A 23,345-nucleotide genomic window follows, 5' to 3' on the forward strand; every position below is an offset into this window, starting at 1 on the left:
CACCCACCCAGCCCCTGTCCCGCAGACGCCCGCGGGGCACGGCAGCTGGCGGGCCCGGCCACATGCGCAGCAGCTGAAGCGCTCCCGGCGGGCGCGGCAGGAACGCGGTCCCGCTTGAGCAGAAGGCAGCAAGCTGCAGCGCCGGGGCGCCGTGCGTCCTCCGCGGACGCGGGAAACCCGCGCCCCGCCCAACCTACCCCAGCTCCGGCTCCCACGGCGCCGGGCCCCGCCCCGCCCCGCCCCGTCTCGTCCCGCCCTGCGCCACTTGACTGCCGCCGGGAGCAGGGCGGGCTGCTCGCTGGCGCTTCCATGGCAGCGCCGGGCGATGAGCGCTTCCGCTTCCGGCGGCCAGACGGCGGCAGGGGCCGGCCGCGCTTAGGCCGCGCCGGGCGGCAGGGGCGGGTGGGGACCCGTGCCGGGCAGGAGGAGAGGGCGATATGTGGCCGCCGCCGCTGCCCTGCCTCCTGGCGGGGCTGCTGCTGGCTGCCCGTTGTGGGGAGGCTGCGGCGGCGACCCTTCCTCCCCGGAGTGCCGCCACCGCCTCCCCGCGCCCCACGGATGTGGCCGGCGGGGGTGTCACGCGAAGCAGCAGTAGCCGCCTGGCCGAGGTCTCGGCGCCGCCGGAGCAGGGCCAGCCCATGACCCAGCGCGCCCTGTCCGTGCTGGTGCTGGCCAGCGCCGCCCTCATCGTCTACTTCGTGATCCGGACCGTGCGGTGAGGGAGGGGGACGGGCTGGCTGGAGCGCTGCCGCGGGGAGCAGGCGGGCGAGGGGGAAGGCGCTGCTGCCCCCTCCGGGCCGCCGTGGGGAGGCATGGCGCCGCCGGGGGGCCGGGGCCGGCCCTGCCCTTGCCAGCGCCGCGCCGGCCCCGGCCGGTTGCCTCAGCTGTCAGGGTCCCCTCGGCTCCTGGCCGGGGGCCGGCGAGCAAGGCATGTCTCCGCTGCCTGCGGAGAGTGCCGCCGGCTGAGGCGTCTGGAAAGCGCCTGGTGCCGCCTGCCCGCCCCGTATGGACAGGACGGTGCTCGGTCGGGCTCCGCTTGCAGCAGTGATACCACTCGTCAGTGTCGGGCTTTTCCTGGCTCCCTCCTGTTCTCTTCAAGTGGGCTTGTCACTACTGGCATCCATCAGTCCACCTGAATTTAATTTTGTACATTCAGTCGGTTGTCCTGTTCGCAAACTTCTGTCGTGCTGAGCTACCGAATTTGTCCATCTAAACATCTTTCTTTTGTGCTTTCTTTTTCAGTAAACTTCTCTGTTTTGGGCTTTCTTAAGAAAAGGGCCCTTAAAAGCAACTCAGTAATGCAAGCTTTTTATGTTTCTCATGGAAACTATTGACTGCATAATTATGTGATTTTACAGTTAAGTATAGTGTTTGTCTCTGCATTTTGTCATCCATGCAGTTTTACTTGCTCTCTAATGCTTAAACTGTGAGCTCTTCTGGGCAAGGCCCAAATGTGTTGCTATGCATAAAGCACATTCATTATGCAGCAAGTTCTCTATGTACTTTTTATTGTAGTTAGATATACTGGTGGCTAGTGTGTCCAGCAACTTCACCATTTATTCCAGGAAGGTAGTTGAAAGACGATGGTCTGTGCGGGGCACTTACTAAGACGTGTAGTCCAAGTAAACTAGGATATCCTGATTGCTCCGTAGCTTTTACAGATCACTCTTGAGCAGCCTTCAATCTTATTTTTATTAGAATGCATATCTTGATGATATCATAGGAAGCAGCATAATCTTTTAAGCAAGTGAAAATGGACAAGAGCACTTCTCAGTGTTTGGGTTCCTCCGAACAGGAGCCTGTTGGATTTGGAGTTCTGAGCAGTACTATTGAAAGACCAAATAAATAAATAAAAGCATCTCATTGCAGGAGCTGGAGAAGGAAATTCTCATCTACTGCCATTATTTTCTGCATGAATGGCAATTATTTGATATTCAGTTTTTGGCAATAGAAGGTTGCTGTTCTGCATTTGAAACTGGCGTGCTGTGTTCTAGGTGCTACTCTAAACAAGAAGGTTAAACCTCATGTTCTGTAATTCTGCTGCATCTTTCTGTTGCATCTTGCTTCTGAAATTCAGACTAGAGGAAGGATGTGCTTCTGAATTTGAACTGGTGGCTGAACTATTTTTGGCAATGGTTGTATAAGAAATTTAAGGTTTAGGTACAAACCTCCCAGTTTCCTTCTGAAAGATATTCTCAGGAAGAAACCATATGTGTTGTTATCAGACGTAAAAGCTTCAGGGCTTTTTACAGACTTTCAACGAGGTCACCTGCCTAGTGGAGGAAGGGAGGGTGGTAGATATAGTTTTTCTGGATTTTAGTGAGGCTTTTTATACTTTTTTGATAATACTTTTGATACAGCATCCTTCTGGACAAGTTGTCCAACTGTGGGATGAGCGGGTTCATGGTGCGCTGGGTAAAGAACTGGCTGAAGGGTAGGGCTCAAAGGGCTGTAGTGAATGGGGCTACCTCTGGCTGGCGACCGGTCACCAGTGATGTTCCTCAGGGCTCAATTCTAGGACCAGTCCTGTTCAATATTTTTATCAATGATCTGGAGGCAGGAGTTGAATGCACCCTTAGCAGTTTTGCTGATGATACCAGACCTGGAGGTGCTGTTGACTCTCTTGAGGGACAAGAGGCCTTGCAGAGAAAAGTAGGGAGATTGGAGCATTGGGCAATGATGAATTGGATGAAATTTAACAAGCCAAAATGCTGGACTCTGCACCTGGGACAGAGTAATGCTGGATACAAGTATAAATTGGGAGAGGAGTGGCTGGAGAGCAGCCCTGTGGAACCAGACCTGAGGGTGCTGGTTGACAACAGACCCAGTATGAGTCAGCAGTGTGCCCTGGCAGCCAAGAGGGCAAACCGCATCCTGGGGTGCATCAAACACAGCATAGTCAGCCAGTCAAAAGAGGTGATTATCCCACTGTATTTAGTGATGGTGCAGCCTCACCTTAGGTGTTGTATGAACTTCTGGGCCTCACAATCTAAAAACAATGTTAAGGTCCTTGAATATGTTGAGAGGAGGGCAACAAGGCTGGCAGAAGGGCTGGAAGGAATGCTCTATAAGGAGCACCTAAGGATTCTGGGTTTGTCTAGTTTGGAGAAAAGGAGGCTGAGGGGCAACCTCATTGCTCTCTACAGCTTCATGAGGAAGGGAAGTGGAGAGGGAGGTGTTGATCTCTTCTTCCTGGGATCCAGTGATAGGACACCTGGGAATGGTTCAAAGCTGTGCCGGGGAGGTTTAGACTGGACATTAGGAAGCATTTCTTTACCTTCACTGGAACAGACTTCCTAGGGAGGTGGTTGATGCTGCAAGTCTTACAGTGTTTAAGAGGCATTTGGACAATGCCCTTAACAATATGCTTTAACTTTTGGTCAGCCCTGAATTGGTCGGGCAGTTGGACCAGATAGTCATTGTAGGTCCCTTCCAACTGAAATATTCTATATTCTATTCTATAAACTTAATATATACATACCGTTCAACTTCATTTTTTTTTTTAGAGGAAATATCTGTAATTTTAAAATAAAAAATAATGTTTTTCAAGTTCTAATAAAGACTTTACCTGGAAAATCTAGCTATTCTCTGTTGAGAGACCTGTAGCCAAAGTTTTGCCTGATTCAGGAAGGTAGCAATCTCTTCCTTTATCAATTTTATACATTCTGATAAAGGTGTGAATTTTCTGTTTTCAGAGTCATGTGATTTTCTTTGAAGATGGTGCCCTGAAAATACATTTTCAAGAAAATCTTGTGTACACGGATAGAACTTTGCTAATGTGGCTAACACTTAACTTTTCTCTGTGTAGGAGATGAATTTTGGTTGGAAATGGTTATGTAAACTAGCAATCTCTCATTGACCTTCTCAAGTGATACTGCTGATGATACAATTTCTCTGTCAGGAAAAAAAAAAAAGTCTTAATTTCATTTCTAGCTTTGTATGGGGACTTGTTATTTGAACCCACTGATTATAAAGGTTGGGCTGCTCGCGCCTCTGCTTCTTGTGGTACAGTAAGAAGCTTAGTTTGGGAGGTATTGTTGATAGTTGTGACAACTGAAATGGACTATCACACAGTAGCAGAGGCTGGCAGGCAGCTCTGGAGATTGTCTTGTCCAATTTCATGCTCACAGCAGGGTCACCCACAGCAGGTTGCTCAGCTCTTGTCCAATTGAGTTTTGAATATCTCTAATGATGCGGATTCTACAGCCTCTCTGGGCAGCATGTTCCTGTGTTTTACCACTGTCACAGGAAGAAAGTTGTTTTTGTTTTTTTTTTTTCCCTCTTGATGCTCTCATGGTTTTTTGTTTTTTTTCCAATCACATTGGTGAAAAAAGTTTTTATTGTAGTGAAGCCTTAGTCTTTTCTAGAGTTCCTTGTACTGGAGGTTTTGCTTGCAGAGGCTTGTTTTGCTGCATTAGCTAATTCTGCCAATTACAATAGAAGTTTTTGGCTTTTATGGATTTTTATTCCAGTATATATAAAACTCCTTCTATAACAGAAGATTTACAAAGAATAAAGTATGTAGCACCAAGATCATACAGCAGATCCGTCAGAGCTAGGAATAAGAAAACTGAGACGCTGTGATGCCTTCTTCAGTCTACCAGTATAGTTTCATTGCCTTTCTTGCTTCTTAGTTTTGATACTTACATAAAATACTTCATGTATGTGATTGCCCTTCATGATGCATAGAAGGGCTAACGTTACAGTTCATATGTCCTTTTGGTTTTTCTCCCTGTTACTCTGTCTGGAGAGTTTTGGTTTTTTTTTTAACTTAGCCTATTGCAGACAAAGGTCTTATTCCATGTTTATGTAGGAAGTGCATTCCCTTAGATCTTCAGTCTTTCTGAGGTGATGAGAAAACAGGTGTAGCAGATGAGATGAAATAGCTTTTCTTCTTTTTAGAGAAAAGTGTGCTACATAATTTGGCGTGCTAAGTAAAACATCCAAAATACATTTCATTGTGAATTGTATATCGTTATTTTAACGTAAAACAAATTTCTAGGAAGTTAGTTATAAGCCTTTCAAAGGGTGATTACTTAATGTCTTTCATGGGTGTGAAATCTGTAGCTCATGCATGCCTTTCGCAGAAGAAGGGCTCAGCTTCAAGTAATAACTTTATGGGAATACTTTCTCTAGCAGACATAGCTCAGTTCAGGAGAAATGAATTTAGTTAAAAATATGCTTTAATGGAGAACATGAAGTAACGACACCATATTTTGTAGCACAAGGTATGAGAAAACTTTAGGATGGAACTTTGCCAGCACTGGGTCAACTCTGGGACAGGTGAAACTTAGTTCTGTCACACAGACTGTTACCGAACGCTTCATGATATTTTTGCTGAGCTGTGAGTGTTTCCCATGACTCATCCACCTGTTTGAAAGTAGTCTGTCTTTGGAACTATTGAGCAAGAAAATCTGAGTTTCACTTTTGAGAAGGCATATGGTGGCCCATAAGTAAGACTTGTCTCTAGCTTGAGGTTATGGGAGAGCTGCAATTTCCTTGGCACATACTTCTCAGAATCCTCTAAAATATTGTGAAGCTGAAGGGTGATGAGTTGGGGACGTTGGTTTATTGTAGAGTTTACTAACAGTAAAAAGCTTCTAGTAGAAAGACACTTTGCCTAAAAAGACAGGGTGATTAGCAATTGCTACTTGATTGAACTGATCTTGTTTAAAGTGTTTGTGGCTTACAGCAAGGGTAGTACCTTACACCTTGACACATTAGGTTTTGTTCTCCTCTTACACAGGTGGAAATGACTACAGGAAAATGTAATTTTCTGTTAACATTTTTTTTACCATTTAGAGACAGTTATATGTTAAGCTTGCAGTTTGCAGTGAGTATGATGTGTTGTAATCATGACAGATTAATAAGATTGACCAGGACTCACAATACATACATAAAAATTCTAAGTAATTCTGTTAGACCAGTGCTGCTGTATTTGTCAGTCTTGTTTTAAGAAAAGGTATTGCTGATTATGCTTCTAGAGTGGGACTTCACTCATGGCACTAATACAGTATGGATTTATCCTAGCCTTTTAAATTTAATTTAAGTTTCTTGAATTTGCATGGAGTGGAATCGTATGACAGTAGAATGAGGAAGTCGTGAACTTTTTGGAAAGCATTTACAGACTCAATGAATAGAAATAGCTTGCCTGTGTGATTATTGGCATTGAAAAGCCATCTCATTTGAGAAGAAAACAAAAATCTGTTTTCTTTCTGTTTGGCTAGGCTTTTCTCTAATGCATGCAGTGTTTTTTTTTCTTTCTGGTACAGTCAAAAGACAGAGTAGGTTGTTTCAGGCTGTTTACATCTCCATTGTTCAGGATTTCCCTAAAAGAAGGCAGACGTTATTTGGAGGCTGTTTAAGTTACATCAGCTTATAGGCAGCCATTATCCTGCAAATCCTGCAGCACTATGTTCTACACAGAAAGTAAATGGAAAGGTCCTTGGAAAAAAATATTTTGCATAATTATTATGCTAAATTAATTTTCTGGATGGATTTAAGGAAAAGTATTGCTGTGACCCTTTTACTTGGTATCGGATTCAGTTAAGAATTGTGTTTGAACTGTCTTGTTCCTTGAAAGAAGTTTGTCTCCCTTAAGTGAAGTAGTATTTGACACAGAAAATACCGCAGTTTCTCAAGATATACCCTATCAATGTGTTGATACACAAAACTAAAGGAATGAGTGGTCAAGACTTTGTGTAAAAATGAAAATTTTTTCATGTAAATGTACCTTACCCTGTTGCTTTTTGCTTTTTAAGGATCCTTGTGCCACTGTTTGGTGCAGATGTGTTCAGAAGAGGTTTGTATTTGATACACCATATGAGCATTCAAAAAACTTACAGATATGTAATTGAAAATACCTTTCTGTACAAGGGTGTTCTGGGATCTAAACTTAACATTTAACTGCCTGAGATGACTTGAGATTTTGAGATTTCCGTCAGCAGTCAGTTTTGGAATTGTATCCCCTGCAAAAAGAGGTCACATGTTATGTAGTGACTGGTTTTTACCTTACTCTGTGGGGTTTTTTTAAACTCTTCCCACCCTCCCAGGTCCCTTGCAGTTTTATGTTTCTTGAGTCACTGTCTGTTCGTTAAACTCGACTTGTTGTTTTGCTTAAATTCTCATTTTTTTACCGTTTCTTTTTTTTTTTTCCTTCTTTACACCAGCATTTCTTAGTTTTCTCTTATTTAGCTGTCCTCTTGCTTTAACAGTCTATTATCTATGCCATCACTGATGTTAGGCAGGTATCTGTGCATATTTGCTTATGGATTCTTCTGCTGCTTTTAGCTGTATTTGAAGGAGGACTGGGACTGAGCATGTAGAAATATAACATTAACTTTTTAGTACTTTTAAATCCATTTTCATAACTTTATGTTATTAGACCCCAAAATTATCCCTGTTAAGTTCCTGAGAGGCATAGAGAGCACTATTGACTTTAATGAAATCGGGATTTTGTCCTAGGTTTTCTTCCGAACAGTCACAGGGTAGAAGGTTTTAGGTTAGTTTTTGTTAACACTCACGACACTGCTCTAGTGTCAGTTATGACCGTACATGTATGTTGCTTAAGCGCTTCCAGTGTCCTTTTACCTTTAGCCTTTTGACTAATCTGTATATAAAGTTTTTGTGTCACAAGTAATTCTTTTATCCCTTTGTCAAGAGCATTCATTTGAATCTAGAAATTTGTGCCAGCATTGTGATCACATTTGTTTTTTTCATTATCTGCAATCTGAAGATCTGCTATGACTGTCTTAGGTTATTCTGAATGCATAGTAGTGACTCACTTTCTGTTTTACCCCATTAAGTGGAAAAAAAGTAAAGGGTATAGTGAGATTGACAGAAACATTTACTCTATATGTACTATATGAACTGCCTTTCCTTTATTTCCTATATTTGTGTTCAAAATACTTTCTAGTCTGTTAGAATATCGGGGAGTGCTTGTCCTAGTGCCAATTGTTTAGTGTCTACTTTAGTAAAAACAAAACAAAAGACACTATATATGAAACAACCATATTTTTCATCACACTTCCATCTTAAAGGTTTAGAATTTTCTTCTATGTGGTGCTTTGAAGTATACAACTTCTTTCTATGTTGAGGACTAAAGACCAGATGAAATGAAGGAACTTTGTCTTGAATCGAAAGGTGAAATTTGCATCTGTGTTATTATCCTTAGCTTTAAACAATAAAGTTAGGTACTTTAAGTTGTGCTAAAGCACTTAAATGCTTGGCACAATAGTTGCTGCTGTTTCAAGTCATAGTTAAGGGTGAGGGAAATGATCATGCTGATTTCCTTTTGTAATATCAGAAGTTGGAGCGTTTTGAACAAAGATATGTATTTTATACCCTTCCCATCCTAAGAAGGTTACATTTGCTTCTCAGTTCCAAAAGGGGGTCTGATTCACTGGAGTATAGTTTAAACAAAGACTAGATGCTGCTGTGTGTTCTTTCAGAGTTGCCCTGGTGTGAAAAGGTGAATGTGTTTCCAAGTTGCATATTAAAAAAAATTCTTTAAGCACACCAGAGTTCAGGACAGAATCTGAAGCTGAGAGTCTCAATATCCTATTTGATATCTCCTACGAGGTGGTTAAAGTGGTGCCTCAGTGGTGATCAGAGAGGTGATTATGCGTAGTATAATAATAGTATAATCTATTATACATAGTATGATAGTACATACTTGTCGTATTTTAACTCCAGCCAGCAACTAAGCACCACACAGCCGCTCGCTCATTCCCCACCGGTGGGATGGGGGAGAGAATCGAAAAGGTAAAAGGGAGAAGACTCGTGGGTTGAGATAAGAACAGTTTAATAATTGAAGTAAAATAAAATAGAACAGTTAAACAGGTAAAGCAAAAGCCATGCATGCAAACAAAGCAAAACAAGGAATTGATTCACTACTTCCCATGGGCAGGCAGGTGTTCAGCCATCCCCAGGAAAGCAGGGCTCCGTCATGCGTAACGGTTACTTGGGAAGACAAACGCCATCAGGCCGCGGGTCCCCCCCTTCCTTCTTCTTCCCGTAGCTTATATACTGAGCATGACGTCATAGGGTAGGGAATAGCCCTTGGGCTAGTCTGGGTCAGCCCCCCTGGCTGTGCTCCCTCCCAGCCCCCACCCCGTGCAGCAGGGGAAGCTGAAAAGTCCTTGACCAGTGTAAGCACTACTTAGCTACAATACTATAGCAGCGTAATATGTTATATGTAATCTTTTTAATTACTAGCTCTGAAATATGCAGTATTGAAGTTCCTGAATGTTGTAAACACTTTTCTTAGGTACCTAGCTTGGGTTGGTTTCTGGAGTTTCTAAAAGGAAGGGCTACTATCAGCTTTGAGTTTAGCACTAAATGCCTAGAAAGCAGATTTTTTTTTTTTTCCCTAAGTCTAATAGCTTTCACGTAGCTGCTGTTTGCTAGTATACAGTAGCTGAAAGTGACTCTGTCAGCATTTTGTAAACGGATGCATTTGCATAGTGTTTGCTGAGTGGCTAGTGATCTGAGTTCCTGATCCTCAAAGAGTTGAGCAAGGCATAGGAGTAGCTCTGCAAAGCCAAACAGAACGGTTCGGGGGGGGGCGGGCCCTTACGTGGGACATGGGCCCACGCAGACAGTCCACGCAGACAGTCCACGGAAGGTGAGAAAAGCAGATGCAAACAGTCTGTTCATCTGTGATAAGCACTGTGCCTTAATCCTGAAATATGAATCATGGCCTGTTCCTTCCACGTTTTGTGAAGCATACAAGACATTGACTCTACAAGTTCTCTCTTATTCTAAAGTGTAATTATAAACAATGTTTTTAATTTAACAGCTATAAAAAACTTCACAAATGATAACAAAAAGTTTCAATGTCACCCATGGCTTGTGATACGTCTCTGCTATAGTTTTGTTGAGTTTCTCTCTGACTTGATCTGCTGTTCTATGGAGACGCATAAAACACACAGAGAATATGTAGCGCAACGTTTTTCTCATTGTAGGATCTGCTGCAAGTATGCTTTTGCATGTATTTTTACCTGGCTCTTGCATTTAGCTGCCGAGTGCCTGTATAGACTTTTTGTATTCACTACAGTAATTCTGTACAAAATTACAGGTGACATTATTGTTGGCCTTAATCATTTCATGTAAACTCTTGACACTTAGAATTGTCTGACCTCTGAATTTCATAGAGCTAAGTGCGTACATTTTTACATTTTAAGTTTTTTAAAATTTATTATAAGTATCAATATAGCCATATTTTAAGGGATAGTTTTCTTACATTGTTGGAACAGAAAGTAGACAAGAGTTTATAGCACTTAAATGTTTTAAAATGCATTTCAGGCTCAGAAGGCGATACAGAAAAACCCGAAGATACGGAGTTTTGGATACAAACATAGAAAACATGGAGCTGACCCCATTAGAGCAAGATGATGATGATGACGATACAACATTATTTGACGCCAATCATCCTCGAAGGTTTGTATATAGAAGCTGAATGTACTTCTAGCAATAGAAGTGAAGGCGTATGGATGATCAGCAGTTTCACTGAGAAAGCTCACTACTGTGTTTCATATGCATGTAGTTGGAGAAGGGATGTCAAGATCACTTGAATTTTAAATGGGCAAGAATTTAGTGGTCAAGAAGATAAACACCATTTGTCTTCAGCATGTGAGTTCCAGAGAAATGGAGAGGAAGGTAGGATATTTTTGATACAAATACAGTGTCATTATTGAAGCTTATGTTAAGTCAACAACTAGCTTTTACCTTTCTCATCTCTCTTTTTTCTTTTTTTTTTTTTTTTTTTTGTTTATTTTGGAGGGTCCTCAATTTTTCCTGTGTCTTCTTTCCTATGAGTTCTGATTCCAGCAGCTTCATTCTGCTTTCCCCGTTGCTAAAGTAGTCAGCAGTTAGTTGTTGATGATCCTGCACCAAGTTTTAGATTTGGTACTTCTGCATAGAAAGGTTCATTTCTTAAGTCACTCTCTGAAACTCTATAGATACATGAAAATTTCGTTGTATTTCCTTATTGTCCTTACACTTAAACATTATGATCAATTCAAACTTAAACTTATGCAATTCAAACTTAAAAAAAAGTTTTCCTTATTGAGTAATGCCATCACACTGCACTTGCAAAGACATAGTAAAAACTTTGATAGAATTGTCATAGTGAGGACTACTGTCAAATATCAGAAGAGATAAAATGATGAATTCTGCCAGTCACAGCAAGTAATTGATTCAACACTGTTTAATGTGAAACTGAATTAAAGTCTCAAGCAAAAGAATTCCAGAAATGCAATACATGATGTCTCAAATGAATTGAAAGTATTGGACTAGTAAGTCAGATGTTCTGCTGTTTATTAGGAAACAACTTTGGATGCACTTCACTTTGAAGTGAAAGCTTCAGTCTTTTTTAACTTTGTCTCCTTAGGGGGAGTCTTGCAGATTAATTTTTTTTTCATAAGTCAAAGTTGTTCTTTCCTTTTCTCCTCCATACATTAGAAGAAACTAGGTGGAATATCTCTGCTTACTGCTCCTCTGTATTAGAGTCATGTGGTACTTAACGGTTACCCTATGTTACTACTTGTTCCAGTATATATTATGCCTATTATGTAATAGGTAATTGTCACATTATATTCAGGAATTCCCTCGATGTTTTTCCTAGATCTTTTAAGTTCTCTTGTAACTCAGCATACTTACTAGACTTCGAGGTATTTGATGACCAGTTAACATGATACTTCCACATAAATTTTTATTTACAGGAGTATCAAGTAACCTTTTTACTAGGAATGAAGATGATAATATGGTTAGTCCTCATCAACAAACAGTATTATACAATTAACAACAGTATTGTTGTATTCATGTTATAGAGGTTACTTCATACTGTTATATGCTTATTTGGAGATTAAGCATGGTTGTATTTTTGTTTAGCTTGAAGGAGCTGATTATGTCTTGAGCTGTATTTTATCTAAAGGGACTATACTATTAATATGTTAAACAGGTATATGCACTGCGTCTTTTACTGCAGAGGAGGCTGTGTTAATAAGTGGTATTGAAACACGTGTCTTACGTATGTAGATCAGCGTTCTGATTTTTTTTCAACTGCTTATAATAACTTCCAATTTACCTATTGTGGAAATTTTGGGGGATTATATTAAGCTTTCCAGACACTGAAATGGCAGCATGCGTCTTTTAAGCCCCCTGTTTTACCGTAGTAGGTTTACCTTAGTAAATTTAACTCACATTCTACAGATAAATCTAGAATTCCTAGCTTGAAGTTTACTGTATGTTAAGATAAACAAGACCGTATTTTTTGAAGTCTGAAGCTAGAAAAACACCCTGAAGTGTCAAAGTGATTGTGTCTGTTTCTTGAAACTTCTTTGCCTACCTTGGAATAGAAGTAATGAAAACCCTAGAGGGAAAGTTCACTAAAATAATACCAGAGGTTTTCAGAAGGCGGATTTCTGATTTTTTTTTTTTTTTTTTTTTTTTTTTTTTAATTCCCTGTGTGTTTCTAAGCACTTCAATTTTAGGGAGAAAAAATTTTCATTCAAGTATTTTATTGTAGTAGTATCTAATATGCACAGTAATTTTAAATTGTTACAAATCCATTTTGCAGTCATAGTCTTGCAGCTGCTTGTGAAATAACCAAAGTATGTAAAGCAGATAGATACTGTTCTTATCTGGTTTACATACTTCAGTTATTTCATTCTTGGTTATTTCATTCTTGTCCCTGAGAGGATGCATAAGGATGAAACAAAAGTGAAAACAGTAAGAAAAGACGTATGGTTTAGACTGAGATCCTTATTTTTATTTTACTTTTCCCTTTTTGCCATGCAAACATGATGCTGGGTTGTATATATGCTTGTTAACTATGTATCAATCTAAAGAGATAAACCTGAGAACTTCTAAAATCTAAATAGGGCTGTACCAAAGATCCTATATATTTCTATCATGGTTATTCAATCAGGTAGAGCATATTCTGTTCATTCCCCTTCAGAATTTATCTTGGAAACTCATACTCAGTGAAGTGGTTGTCTTATGGATAGCCCTGTCTCTGGTCCCAGTAGGGATTTTGTCAAATTATGTCCTAAATTGATGCTTTTGCCACTACACTTTCTATGGTTCTGTAGTTGAAATTAATTCAGTTTATGATTAAGAAATTGACTTGCATTAAAGCAAACTCTTTATAATTATAGACAGCAGGCTTTGAACTGCACTTGCCCTTAACTGTGATAACTACAAAAACAAAAAAAAATTCACGTTATTAGTGTTGTAGTTGGGAAACAAAAATGCCAAAAAAACACACCAAAAAAACCCCGTCCGAATTTCCAGATACTCAGCCCCTCTTTAAATTGAAGTACTGCAGCAAATCATTATTTAGTTTAGCTATACCAGGCAATTTGGAAGTATTTGAAAGTAGCTCACTGATCCAGACCGTTTTAAAAATAGTCCTTTGGATGACATATGGTACAAACAGCTTGAATACATCAGTAGTGTTTCGTTTAGCTGATGGTGTAGCTATTGTAAGATAAATCAAGTGCTTATTTTAATAGATACAGTTCCTCACACACTGTGGTATCTTGTTGATGAAAGAACTTCTGCTAGATAAGTAGTATTTGATTTTTAAAAGCATCAGCTTCAGCTGGAAAAACAATACCTGATGTTTTGATCCAAGTCCAAAGAGCCCAGAAAAAGTAGAGAGAGAAGTGGCACGTAATGTTTGAACGTATCATAGTCTGGAGTAAATACATAGAGTAATGTAATTTGTGGCATAGGCATACCTTTGTTTCTGCCCTATGGGGCTGCAAAATTACTTCAAATTTGATGTTTGCTCACAGAAGATATGATAATGTCAACTTCTCAGTCAAACTGCAAGAAACGTAGTTGTATTGGAGTAACTGTGTGATCTAACCAAACTTAATTTCAACATGTTTCTGTTAACTTGCTGAGGAAAACTGACTAAATAGATCAGAAGTAATACCTTCAGAGGAGCATAACTGTAGATAATAAAGGAAGAATATGTTCCTGTTTCAAGATAGCTCAGAAAGTAAGCACTTAAATTATGAAAATCATTATTTTGATCTTGGGAGCTTGAGAAAACAAGGACCTCAGTTATGTTTAGTCAATAATATAAATATATTCTGTTTATGTATATTGAGAGCTTGCTGTGTTCTCCTTCATGGGCAGAAGCTCTCAAAGTTTTAAAAGCTACTTTTACCTTGAAACAGTGTTAGTGTATAGGAGGAAAACAGTACTGAACAATATGAATGCACTCCACAATTCTCCATAGAACAGCTTGATAAAGTACTACCCAAACTTTGCAAAGCAATGGCATTGGTGGGAGGGAAGTTTGAAAACTAACAGAGTACCTTAAAAAAAAAAAATCCTTAATTGGGAATGTACTTTTTTTTCAGTTAATGTCTTTCCCCTTGTTTCAACTACGTCTTTTGCATCAGCATTGAAGCTAAGTAATCAGTCTTCATATCACTGCTTAACCAAGAATGACCGAAGGGAGTACAAAATGCATAAGTAATCAAAGAGTCACTGAGGACAACTTGATGATAATGATACTCAGATATTCTCAGGAGATGTCATTACACTTTGTCCTGGCATTTGCAGTAATTCAGAGGTACGGATGGTTTCAGGTTTTTTAAGGTAGCATAAATATGCGGTCAGGCTTGGAGCACCTAATTAGGGAACAAGGAAGCAGGGCTTTTAATGGTTTTTGAGTGTAGTCCTTTGTTAAGTTGCAGATTTACTTAACTACAGTCAACAGTCAGCTTACTCAGTTCATAAGTTTCTTACCCTCATAACTCCTAATGGAAGACACTGAAAAACTAAAGGCTATTACAGTAAATTCTAATCTACACGTTCTGGTGGGTTCATATACATTTGTTATGGACAAGAAATTATATAAGTATTGTTTTATATAGAAAATAGTTGTCTTTTTTTTTTCTTTCTTTGACCTGTTAATAGACTGCAGTAGTGTCCACTCTGCTTTCATTTTTCTTGACTGAAACAATCATCAGGTTTTTTTTAAGGTGATACTCTGCAGCACAGTATGCATATGTTAGAAATCCCTATTGGCTTGTTTAGGGTTAGCTGGTAGGTCTGTTTGACTCTTTCCAAGGTTAGGGAGAGAAACTGCTTTCTTTCCTAAAATCAGCATAGCAGTGTTAGTATACTGGTATACTGATATGGTTATGACTTTGAGTGTTGTTGCTGTTTTCTTTCAGAGCTATATGAAAAAAAAGTCCACAGTGTACTCTGTTGTAACATAGATGCAATTTAAGTGTACTCTCACTGTTGTCATTACCCAGATGTCTAGTCTCTGTGCCTTTTCAGTTTGGGGCATCTTATCTGAATGGAATGTTTTAGCCATTTTATTCAATAGCATAATATTACATGTCAAAGTTTGAAATTCTAACCTTTGGTTTCTCACCATGCAACTTTGCCTCCATGTCAACTGAGGTATGGTATCCTAATATCACATCTTTGTTTTTCAAAAGTATATCACACTAATAGTTTACAATCTTCATTAAATCACTTTACACACACACTACTTACTGCATTGCAAGGCACAAGGAAAAGCACTTACTCTGTGTTTGATAGCTTTCCAGTAATAGGGATGCAGGAACCTTGGAAGGTTAAAAATATATCCAACATGGTAAAAACACAGTTTTTTTTGTAAGTAAGTGAGCTGTCTCTCTATTTGGGAGGTTTAAATGAACAGAGTTCTATGGCACTTCGCTTCACAGTAATATGGTAACTACGAGTTTTTACAGGCAAAGTTAATAGTAAAATGTTGCATCTCTATGGGTTTTTTCATAATGTTTGGCCTTCAAAAACATAGGCTAAAGTTCCCCGTGGAACAGGGCATTTCAGATTAATGCATCTGTTTCTTCTGTTGTAGAGAAGTACGTGCCTTTCAGTGAAAGAACTTATCTTAGAACCAGAGAAGGAGACTGCATCATGGGAGGAATAAGAAGCAAGAGGGTATGAAAGTTGGGGAGACTAATTTAATTTGTGTATATTACGGCATCCTTAATTTGTTGCAATAAATACTGTAACAATTTGTTGTATGTTTTTGTATATAGAGAATTCTAAATGTAAAGCCTACAGAGAGAGAGTGCTCTAAAATGGAAACCTATTTGGAAGGGAGATTACTTTTAAAACAGGGTAATTTTTGCTTGTTACAAATCTTGTATGCCATAAGTGTGGTATACACTTTTTCTACAGTAATCTGGAATGTTAACAATTTTTTTTGCTGATATTAAATTGTAAGTAAACATAGCCTCTGTGGACTCCTCAGAATTGTTAGAACTTGGTTTTAGTTGAGGAGGTGCTTTATCCTTTACAAATAAAAAGCCAAACTACTGCCTTTTGTGTTGAGACTTTTTTTTAAACTGAATTAACGTGCTTTTTGTAAACTCTAGTGAACAAATAAAAACTGTTTACAGTGTTCCTAGCATTTAGTGTGATACTTCAACATTTTATAGATTTTAAGGATATTAATATGATCTTGTAAAACGCAGTACTGTAACATCTTTTTGCTGTTAAGACTACTGATTGCAACTGTTGAGTCAATTTTTTTGTGAGGTCCATCTCCAACTTGTGGGAACATATGTTGCGCACCAGCTTTAGGGTGCTGCTGGTGTAGTCCATGCAGTGTCAGTGTTCAGACCTGAAGGAGAGAGAAGCCTTTGGGTAGCCTTGTTTACTTTTGTACTTTTTAAACAATCTAGGTCAAATACTAAATTTTCTGTAATTCTAAAATGAAAAAGTGATATCAGAAGCAGCTGTTACCATGAAATGTGCGGTAATATTCACATGAATGTAGTTGGCATCTAGCAGTTACATTCATTTTTAGGAAGTGCCATAAAAATTAGTAGAACAAGCTTTAAGACATGGAGGACTGAATTTTTTAAAAATATATTGCAGTTCCCACAGGAATCTTGATAATGCAGACAAAATGTTCAAATTCCAGTTCATTAAAATTACTCTGTAAATATATTGCTAATTCTGTGTTTATCTTGTATCAAGTCATAAACTTGCTATAGCCCTATTGGTGGGGCTGGCTATGTTTCCTGAAAGTTCCTGTGTTATGGGTTATGGGGAGAAAGGGATTATCTTTCCTGCTTCTTCATTCCCCTCTTGGTGTTTGAACAAAATGGGAATACCTTATTTGTCTTTGAGGTTATTTCTACAGTCATGGGGTGGGGAGGGGGTCTGCTGTAGACTTATTTAACCTGGTACCAGCTGATTTGCTGTACTGAAACCTACCTACTTTGCCCTAGCAACAACTCAGATGAGGTCTGAAGTAATGGATGCCAAATCAGCTTCCCAAGGTAATTTTCATCTACAGTTGCCCATGTGCCACACGCAGCTGGGAAATATATTGTATTTACAGTAAATGCAAGTCTTTATTTTGCTTCCTCTCGTACTAACTTTTTCTGCCCATATTTAAAGATAAAATTAAAATGAAAATACAGCACTGATTCTCAGAGAGGCTTAGTTGGGGAATCTAGAGACATAGTGAAGGTAGCCGTGTCATAGGCTGCGGGTGAGAGAACAACAAATGACAGAAGGCAAAGCTTGTTGCTTCCCTTTATAAAGGGGACCATCACTCTTAAAAATAAACATAATTGCAGTCTTTCTTTAGATTTTTAATTTTTCTAGCAGTGGCACATGTTAGCCCTAGCAGTAGAGACTGTCTTTCTGACATCTAGAATTAGCTGTTTTAATTTTGTAGAATCTTTCTATGCTCTGAGCTCCTGAGGAGCTGTTATGATTGCTAAGCATATATACTTGAGCTGTTTAAGTATGTTAGAAACACTGGAAATGCAAACACTCAGTTTGTAAGCTCTTGTGTCTCCTGCAAGTACATCTTGAGATTTACTATACCTGATACTATGTTGTGCAAACTTCCTCGAACTTGTCCAGACATAGCATGTACAAGGATATGTAATTCCTGATCAAGTCTGAACGTATTAGTTCAGTGCATTGATAGGATAATGGAGTATACACCCTCAGATACCATGAATGGGTGTGAGAATGAGAAATCCATGAGTCAGAAGAGACAGAAAGCATTTTTATTTTTCTTGTTGACCAGTAAGAGCCAGGAAAGGACTCTAATATATAAGCCAACTGAAAGACCCAGCTCTCAAAAGACCCAGTGTGGCTGGACTGCTTCATAGTTTTAGAATGGACTGCTTTTTGCTCATGGTACTACTGATGATGTTGTTCCAAGTTGTTAACTGCTAAACCTCTGCAGAATTGACCCAGATCTCTCTGGAGTGCTGTCCTTGATGAGATTTCTGCGTGATTTTTCTCTGTCCACAGTTGCTCATCTGTTTCAAGTGGCTTGCACTCTGTTTAGCTTATATCTTGAAGCATTCTTGTTTTAAGACAGTAAAATGAGAAGGTGTCATGGTTTAACCTCAGCCAGCAACTAAGCACCATAGAGTTGCTTGCTCACTTTCCCCTAGTGGGATGGGGGAGAGAATCGAAAGGGTAAAAGTGAGAAAACTCATGGGTTGCGATAAAGACAGTTTAATAGGTAAAGCAAAAGCCACACATGCAAATAAAGCAAAACAAGGAATTCATTCACTGCTTCCCATGGGCAGGCAGGTGCAGCCATCTCCAGGAAAGCAGGGCTCCATCATGCATAACAATTACTTGGGAAGACAAATGCTGTAACTCCAAATGTCCCTCCCTTCCTTCTTTCCCCAGCTTTATATGCTGAGCATGATGTCATATGGTATGGAATATCCCTTTGGTCACTTGGGGTCAGCTTTCCCAGCTGTGTCCACTCCGAACTTCTTGGGCACCCCCAGCCTACTTGCTAGTGGGGTGGTGTGAGAAGCAGAAGAGGCCTTGACTCTGTGTAAGCCCTGCTCAGCAATAATGAAAACATCCCTATATTATCAACACTGTATTCAGCACAAATTCAAAACCAAGCCCCATACTAGCTACCATGAAAAAAATTAACTCTATCCCAGCCAAAACCAGCACAGAAGATTTCTTAAAGATATTATCAGGATGGATGGATAAGTTCAAAATTTTGTTAAGAGATACAAATGATGTTCTCAGATAATGGAATCTTTTGAATGTGATTTTCTGCTTTCTTCCATTGGGCGAGTATGAGACAAAAGGTTTATGCTTTTGGCATAAGCATTTTAGATGCTTAAGACAGTATGCTTTGCACAACGTGTGATATGTATAATGTTTTTATAATGATCTGGATTCAGGAATCGAATGTACACTGTACTTAGTGAACTTAACAGTTCACAGATGATACTAAACTAGGAAGAGCTATCGACTCCCTCGAAGGTAGAGAGACCTTCCAGAGAGATCTGGATAGACTAGTGAGCTGGGCGATCACAAACTGTATGAAATTTAACAAGAACAGGTGCCAGATTCTGCACCTGGGATGGGGTAGTCCTGGTTATACATACAAATCGGGGAACAAGATGCTTGAGAGCAGCCCCACGAAAAGAGATCTGGGGCTTTGTGTTGATGGCAAGTTGAATATGAGTCAACAGCGTACACTGGCAGCCAAAAGAGCCAACCCTGTCCTGGGGTGCATCAAGCATAGCATAGCTAGCTGGTTGAGGAAGGTGATTGTCGCACTCTACACTACACTGGTGTGGCCCAACCTCAAGTACTGTGTGAAGTTTTGGGCACCTCAATATAAGGACATCAAACTATTAGAGTGTGTCCAGAGTAGGGTGACCAAGATGGTGAAAGGTCTCAAGGGCAATACTTACAAGGAGCAGCTGAGGTCACTTGGTTTGTTCAGCTTGGAGAAGAGAAGGCTGAGGGGTGACCTATCACAGTCTAGGGGGGGCAGTGGAGGGGGAGGTGCTGATCTCCTCTCTCTGGTGACCAGCAACAGGATACGAGAAAATGGAATGAAACTGCAGTAGGGGAAGTTCAGACTGGACATCAGGAAAAGATTCTTCACTGAGCGAGTGGTTGGTCACTGGAACAGTCCTGCCCAGGGAACTGGTCACGGCACAAAGCCTGTCAGACAATGCTCTTAGTCATATGGTTTAGTTTTAGGTATTCCTTGAGGAGCAGGGAGTTGGACTCGGTGAACTTTATGGGTCCCTTCCAACTCGAGATATTCTATGATTCCAGTAGCTGTTTCTCCTACTGCCTGCAGTTTGAACACATCTTTCTTGTACCTGGTGACTGGGACTGTACTTGATGTTGCACATGAAGACAGTGACACTAGTATAAGCAGATCTGTAATGCAGAGAAGTTGAAATTACTAAATACCCCTTAAAATTGCTTTTTATTGTTGCTATTTGTTATTTTGAGTACATCATAGTAGCTGTGATCATGTAATCACCTGATGCATCTGTTCTTTCCCGCTGATAAACTGGTAGCTAAGAGCAGGAAGTCCCAAAGTGTTAGATATAAAAGCAGAAATTAAAAAAAAAATATACTTCTGCTGTTTAGGTTCTCAAAATTATCCATTTCTTTTTTACAGCACTCTGATCTTCCTGTGAATGAGCAGTATCTCTTCAGAAATCCAAGTTTAGAAATGGATTAACAACGAATGTCAGTGCCAATAAAAAAACATTTAGGCTTCAGTAAGTTCTGAGTTCAAAACAGTAATGAAACTCAAAATGATGGACCGAAAATGCAATGTGCAATCAGTGATGTTGCTATGTTCATTTCATTTTTATTGTCTTGACCCTTCCCAGCTTGGAGAAGAGAAGGCTGGGGGGTGGCCTCATTGCAGTCTACACTTTCCTCAAGGGGGGCAGTGAAGGGGGAGGTGCTGATCTCCTCTCTCTGGTGACCAGTGAAAGGACACAAGGAAATGGAATGAAGCTACGTCAGAGGAAGTTGAGATTGGACAGTAGGAAAAGATTCTTCACGGAGAGGGTGGTTGGTCACTGGAACAGGCTCTATGAGAAAGTGGTCATGGTACCAAGCCTGTGAGAGTTAAAGGAGTGTCTGGATGATGCTCTTAGTCATATGCTTTAGTTTTAGGTAGTCCTGCAAGGAGCAGGGAGTGGGACTCGATGACCCTTATGCATCCCTTCCAACTTGAGATATTCTATGATTCTGTATAAGGCAAGGGCATAGTCTGAGGTCTAAACCAAAAGTTATACTAGAGATCTTCTTGAGCTGTTATTCAAAAAGGGCACTTTGTTTATTGATCTTCTTCCCTAACCCTCATTTTGTTTAATAGAAACAAAGATTCATTCATTACAGCTTCAGAAAACCTAATCTGTAAAGACAGAGAATGAAACAATACACATTCTCACTCAAGATTTTCATTGTTCATGTTTTAAAGAAAAGTCGGTGTCAGTTGACCAGCTATGCAACTGGATTGTGCATTGTACAAAGAATTACTCATTTCTAATGAAAAAACTCTTTATTCCTTCCACAGCTTTTTCTTAAAAAAAGAAAAAAATCCATCGAAAAAAGCTTATAAGTAAGGTAAATGGTATTTATGAAGAATCTTTATAAAACTCATAGTTTTAGGTTTTTTAGACTAGCAGAGACTTCTACAAGAGATTAGTTCATTCAAAAGCCTATATGCCGCTAATGTTTTGAAACCTGGAGATTCTGCAGGGGAAGTGCAATATGTTTGCTATGGTCTTATTCTCTTGAACCTGCTTTGGTCACTGTCCAAGAAAAGATGCATGGCTAGGTGGATTTCTATTCAGAGCAAATACAGCTGTTCTTATTCTGTGCTCTGATAGAGTCCAAAGGCCCCTCATCTTTCTAAACACAGAAGACATACTTTTGTGAAGATATACATTAAACCTACTGATCAAGGCAGGAACAAATATACTGACATTGTTGCAATGTTTCTGAAAGTCTTGCACTTCCAAGTATGAAGATTGTTTAGGTAAGTTGAGAAATGTAGTTAAAATCTTAACTATCCTTTCTAGTAGATTGGTTTTTATCTTTGTTTTTCCTGAAGTGTAATCTAAATCTCTTTTTTAGGAATTTTAAGCCTATTACACAAGCTATAGTGAATGGTAGAATATCTGCCATATAGTACAAGATCATTATATTGTCCTTCAGTCTTGTCTAGACAAAGCACCCTCAGTTTCTTTCGTAGGTATGTAATACATTTCATTCTGGAAATGAACTGGCTGGTTCATGCACTCCATGAACTGTAGTGTTCAACAGAGAAGACAGTGGATGCTGCTTATGAGATGGCAGCAATGGAAAGTATGTATGGAACATCAGTGTACAGAGCCCACCTATCCTTATCCCTGCAAAAGATCACTGCCTTTTTTTTTATTATTTATTGAAAGAACTAATGGGGAATCAGTTGTCTACACACTAATCTCTCTATGTGGTTGCTAGCACAATGTACAGGGCTTGCAATCTACCCCAGTAGTGTTGCAGTGAAAGTTTTTATTGAAGTGTGCTTAAGCATGCTAAATGATATATAATCTTAAAACTTCTACATGCATGTTGTATCTGGGTAGATGGCAATGCTGGACCGTGCAAAGACAACAAAGCAGGAATAAGCCAATTTGAATACAGAAAGGAGCTTATCTGCATGAGTTCAGTAATATCTATCTGGCCTATTTAACATGTCTATTTCTTATCCAAGTCAGCTTTTTGGTTGGATCAGATATTTGTGAATAGCTGTTTTATGCCGTGTAGATGTAGTTTTCAGACAGCAGTAGTTACAGCTGCTTTTTCCTGCCGAAGCAACACTTGGCCTTAATCACTTATGCATCTTATCTGAGTGCAGCATGCATGTTTGAGTTTTTCTGCTAATACTCACAGCTGCCAAAATAATGGTTGGTGTTTCCCCTTAGGCACGCTTTTCCCCTATATGAGATGGAAAGGGATGGTCTGAAGTCTTAGCTGTTAGCTCAGTGATTGGAGACTTACGTGTAACTTCAGTGATTTGCATTCAATTCATTTTCTGAATTTTACAAATATAAGAAATAAAAATTCTTTTCCTTCCTCTCCTACCCATATAACAGATGAGAAGTTATAATATTTTCCATTTTAGTGCTCTAAATAACTTTTATTGATTTAGGGCCTTAGATTTTGTAGCAGCATCGGAAACATTCAATACTAGAAAGTAAACATGCAGAAAATAGGGTTCTAAGTTAAATATGAATAAATGCACACCTGCTCTACATTTGCAAGCAGGATGGAGATTCTAGAGCTTTGTTCAATCCAAGCTAGGACATGACAGCATTAATTTTCCCAGAGGTACTATGAGAGCAGGGCTTATTTGCCTGAGCAGCTGTGGTGCTTCTGGCTCCAATGTTATACGGTCTCTACTAACGTAATACAGAAATATCTGAGCTCCAGTGGGCAATATTGATGTAACTAAAGTGTTTATAGTCTTCTGGATATAAATAGCAGAGAGTGATTAAGAT

The 23,345-nt window shown here is 39.7% G+C and overlaps 1 protein-coding gene across 5 annotated transcripts; it reads left to right on the top strand.

Moving 5' to 3' along the window:
- The first annotated feature begins 375 nt into the window (after nucleotides 1–375).
- Nucleotides 376–20,544, top strand: FAM174A (family with sequence similarity 174 member A). 5 transcript variants are annotated; one of them, XR_014230647.1, is made up of 5 exons: nucleotides 376–715; nucleotides 10,306–10,440; nucleotides 10,547–10,659; nucleotides 15,878–15,960; nucleotides 17,262–17,312. XR_014230647.1 is itself a non-coding variant. In XM_082335840.1 (3 exons), the coding sequence occupies exons 1-3, from the start codon at nucleotides 438–440 to the stop codon at nucleotides 15,897–15,899; spliced, it is 435 nt and encodes a 144-aa protein (XP_082191966.1). In that variant the 5' UTR covers nucleotides 376–437; the 3' UTR covers nucleotides 15,900–16,282. The 5 variants fall into 5 exon arrangements, 1 of the variants encoding a protein (XP_082191966.1); XR_014230646.1 differs by lacking the exons at nucleotides 10,547–10,659; nucleotides 17,262–17,312 and adding an exon at nucleotides 20,462–20,544; XR_014230648.1 differs by lacking the exon at nucleotides 10,547–10,659.
- The last annotated feature ends 2,801 nt before the right edge of the window (nucleotides 20,545–23,345 follow it).

This window comes from Platalea leucorodia (genome assembly GCF_965183815.1).
Source record: "Platalea leucorodia genome assembly, chromosome: Z".
NCBI lineage: Eukaryota > Metazoa > Chordata > Aves > Pelecaniformes > Threskiornithidae > Platalea > Platalea leucorodia.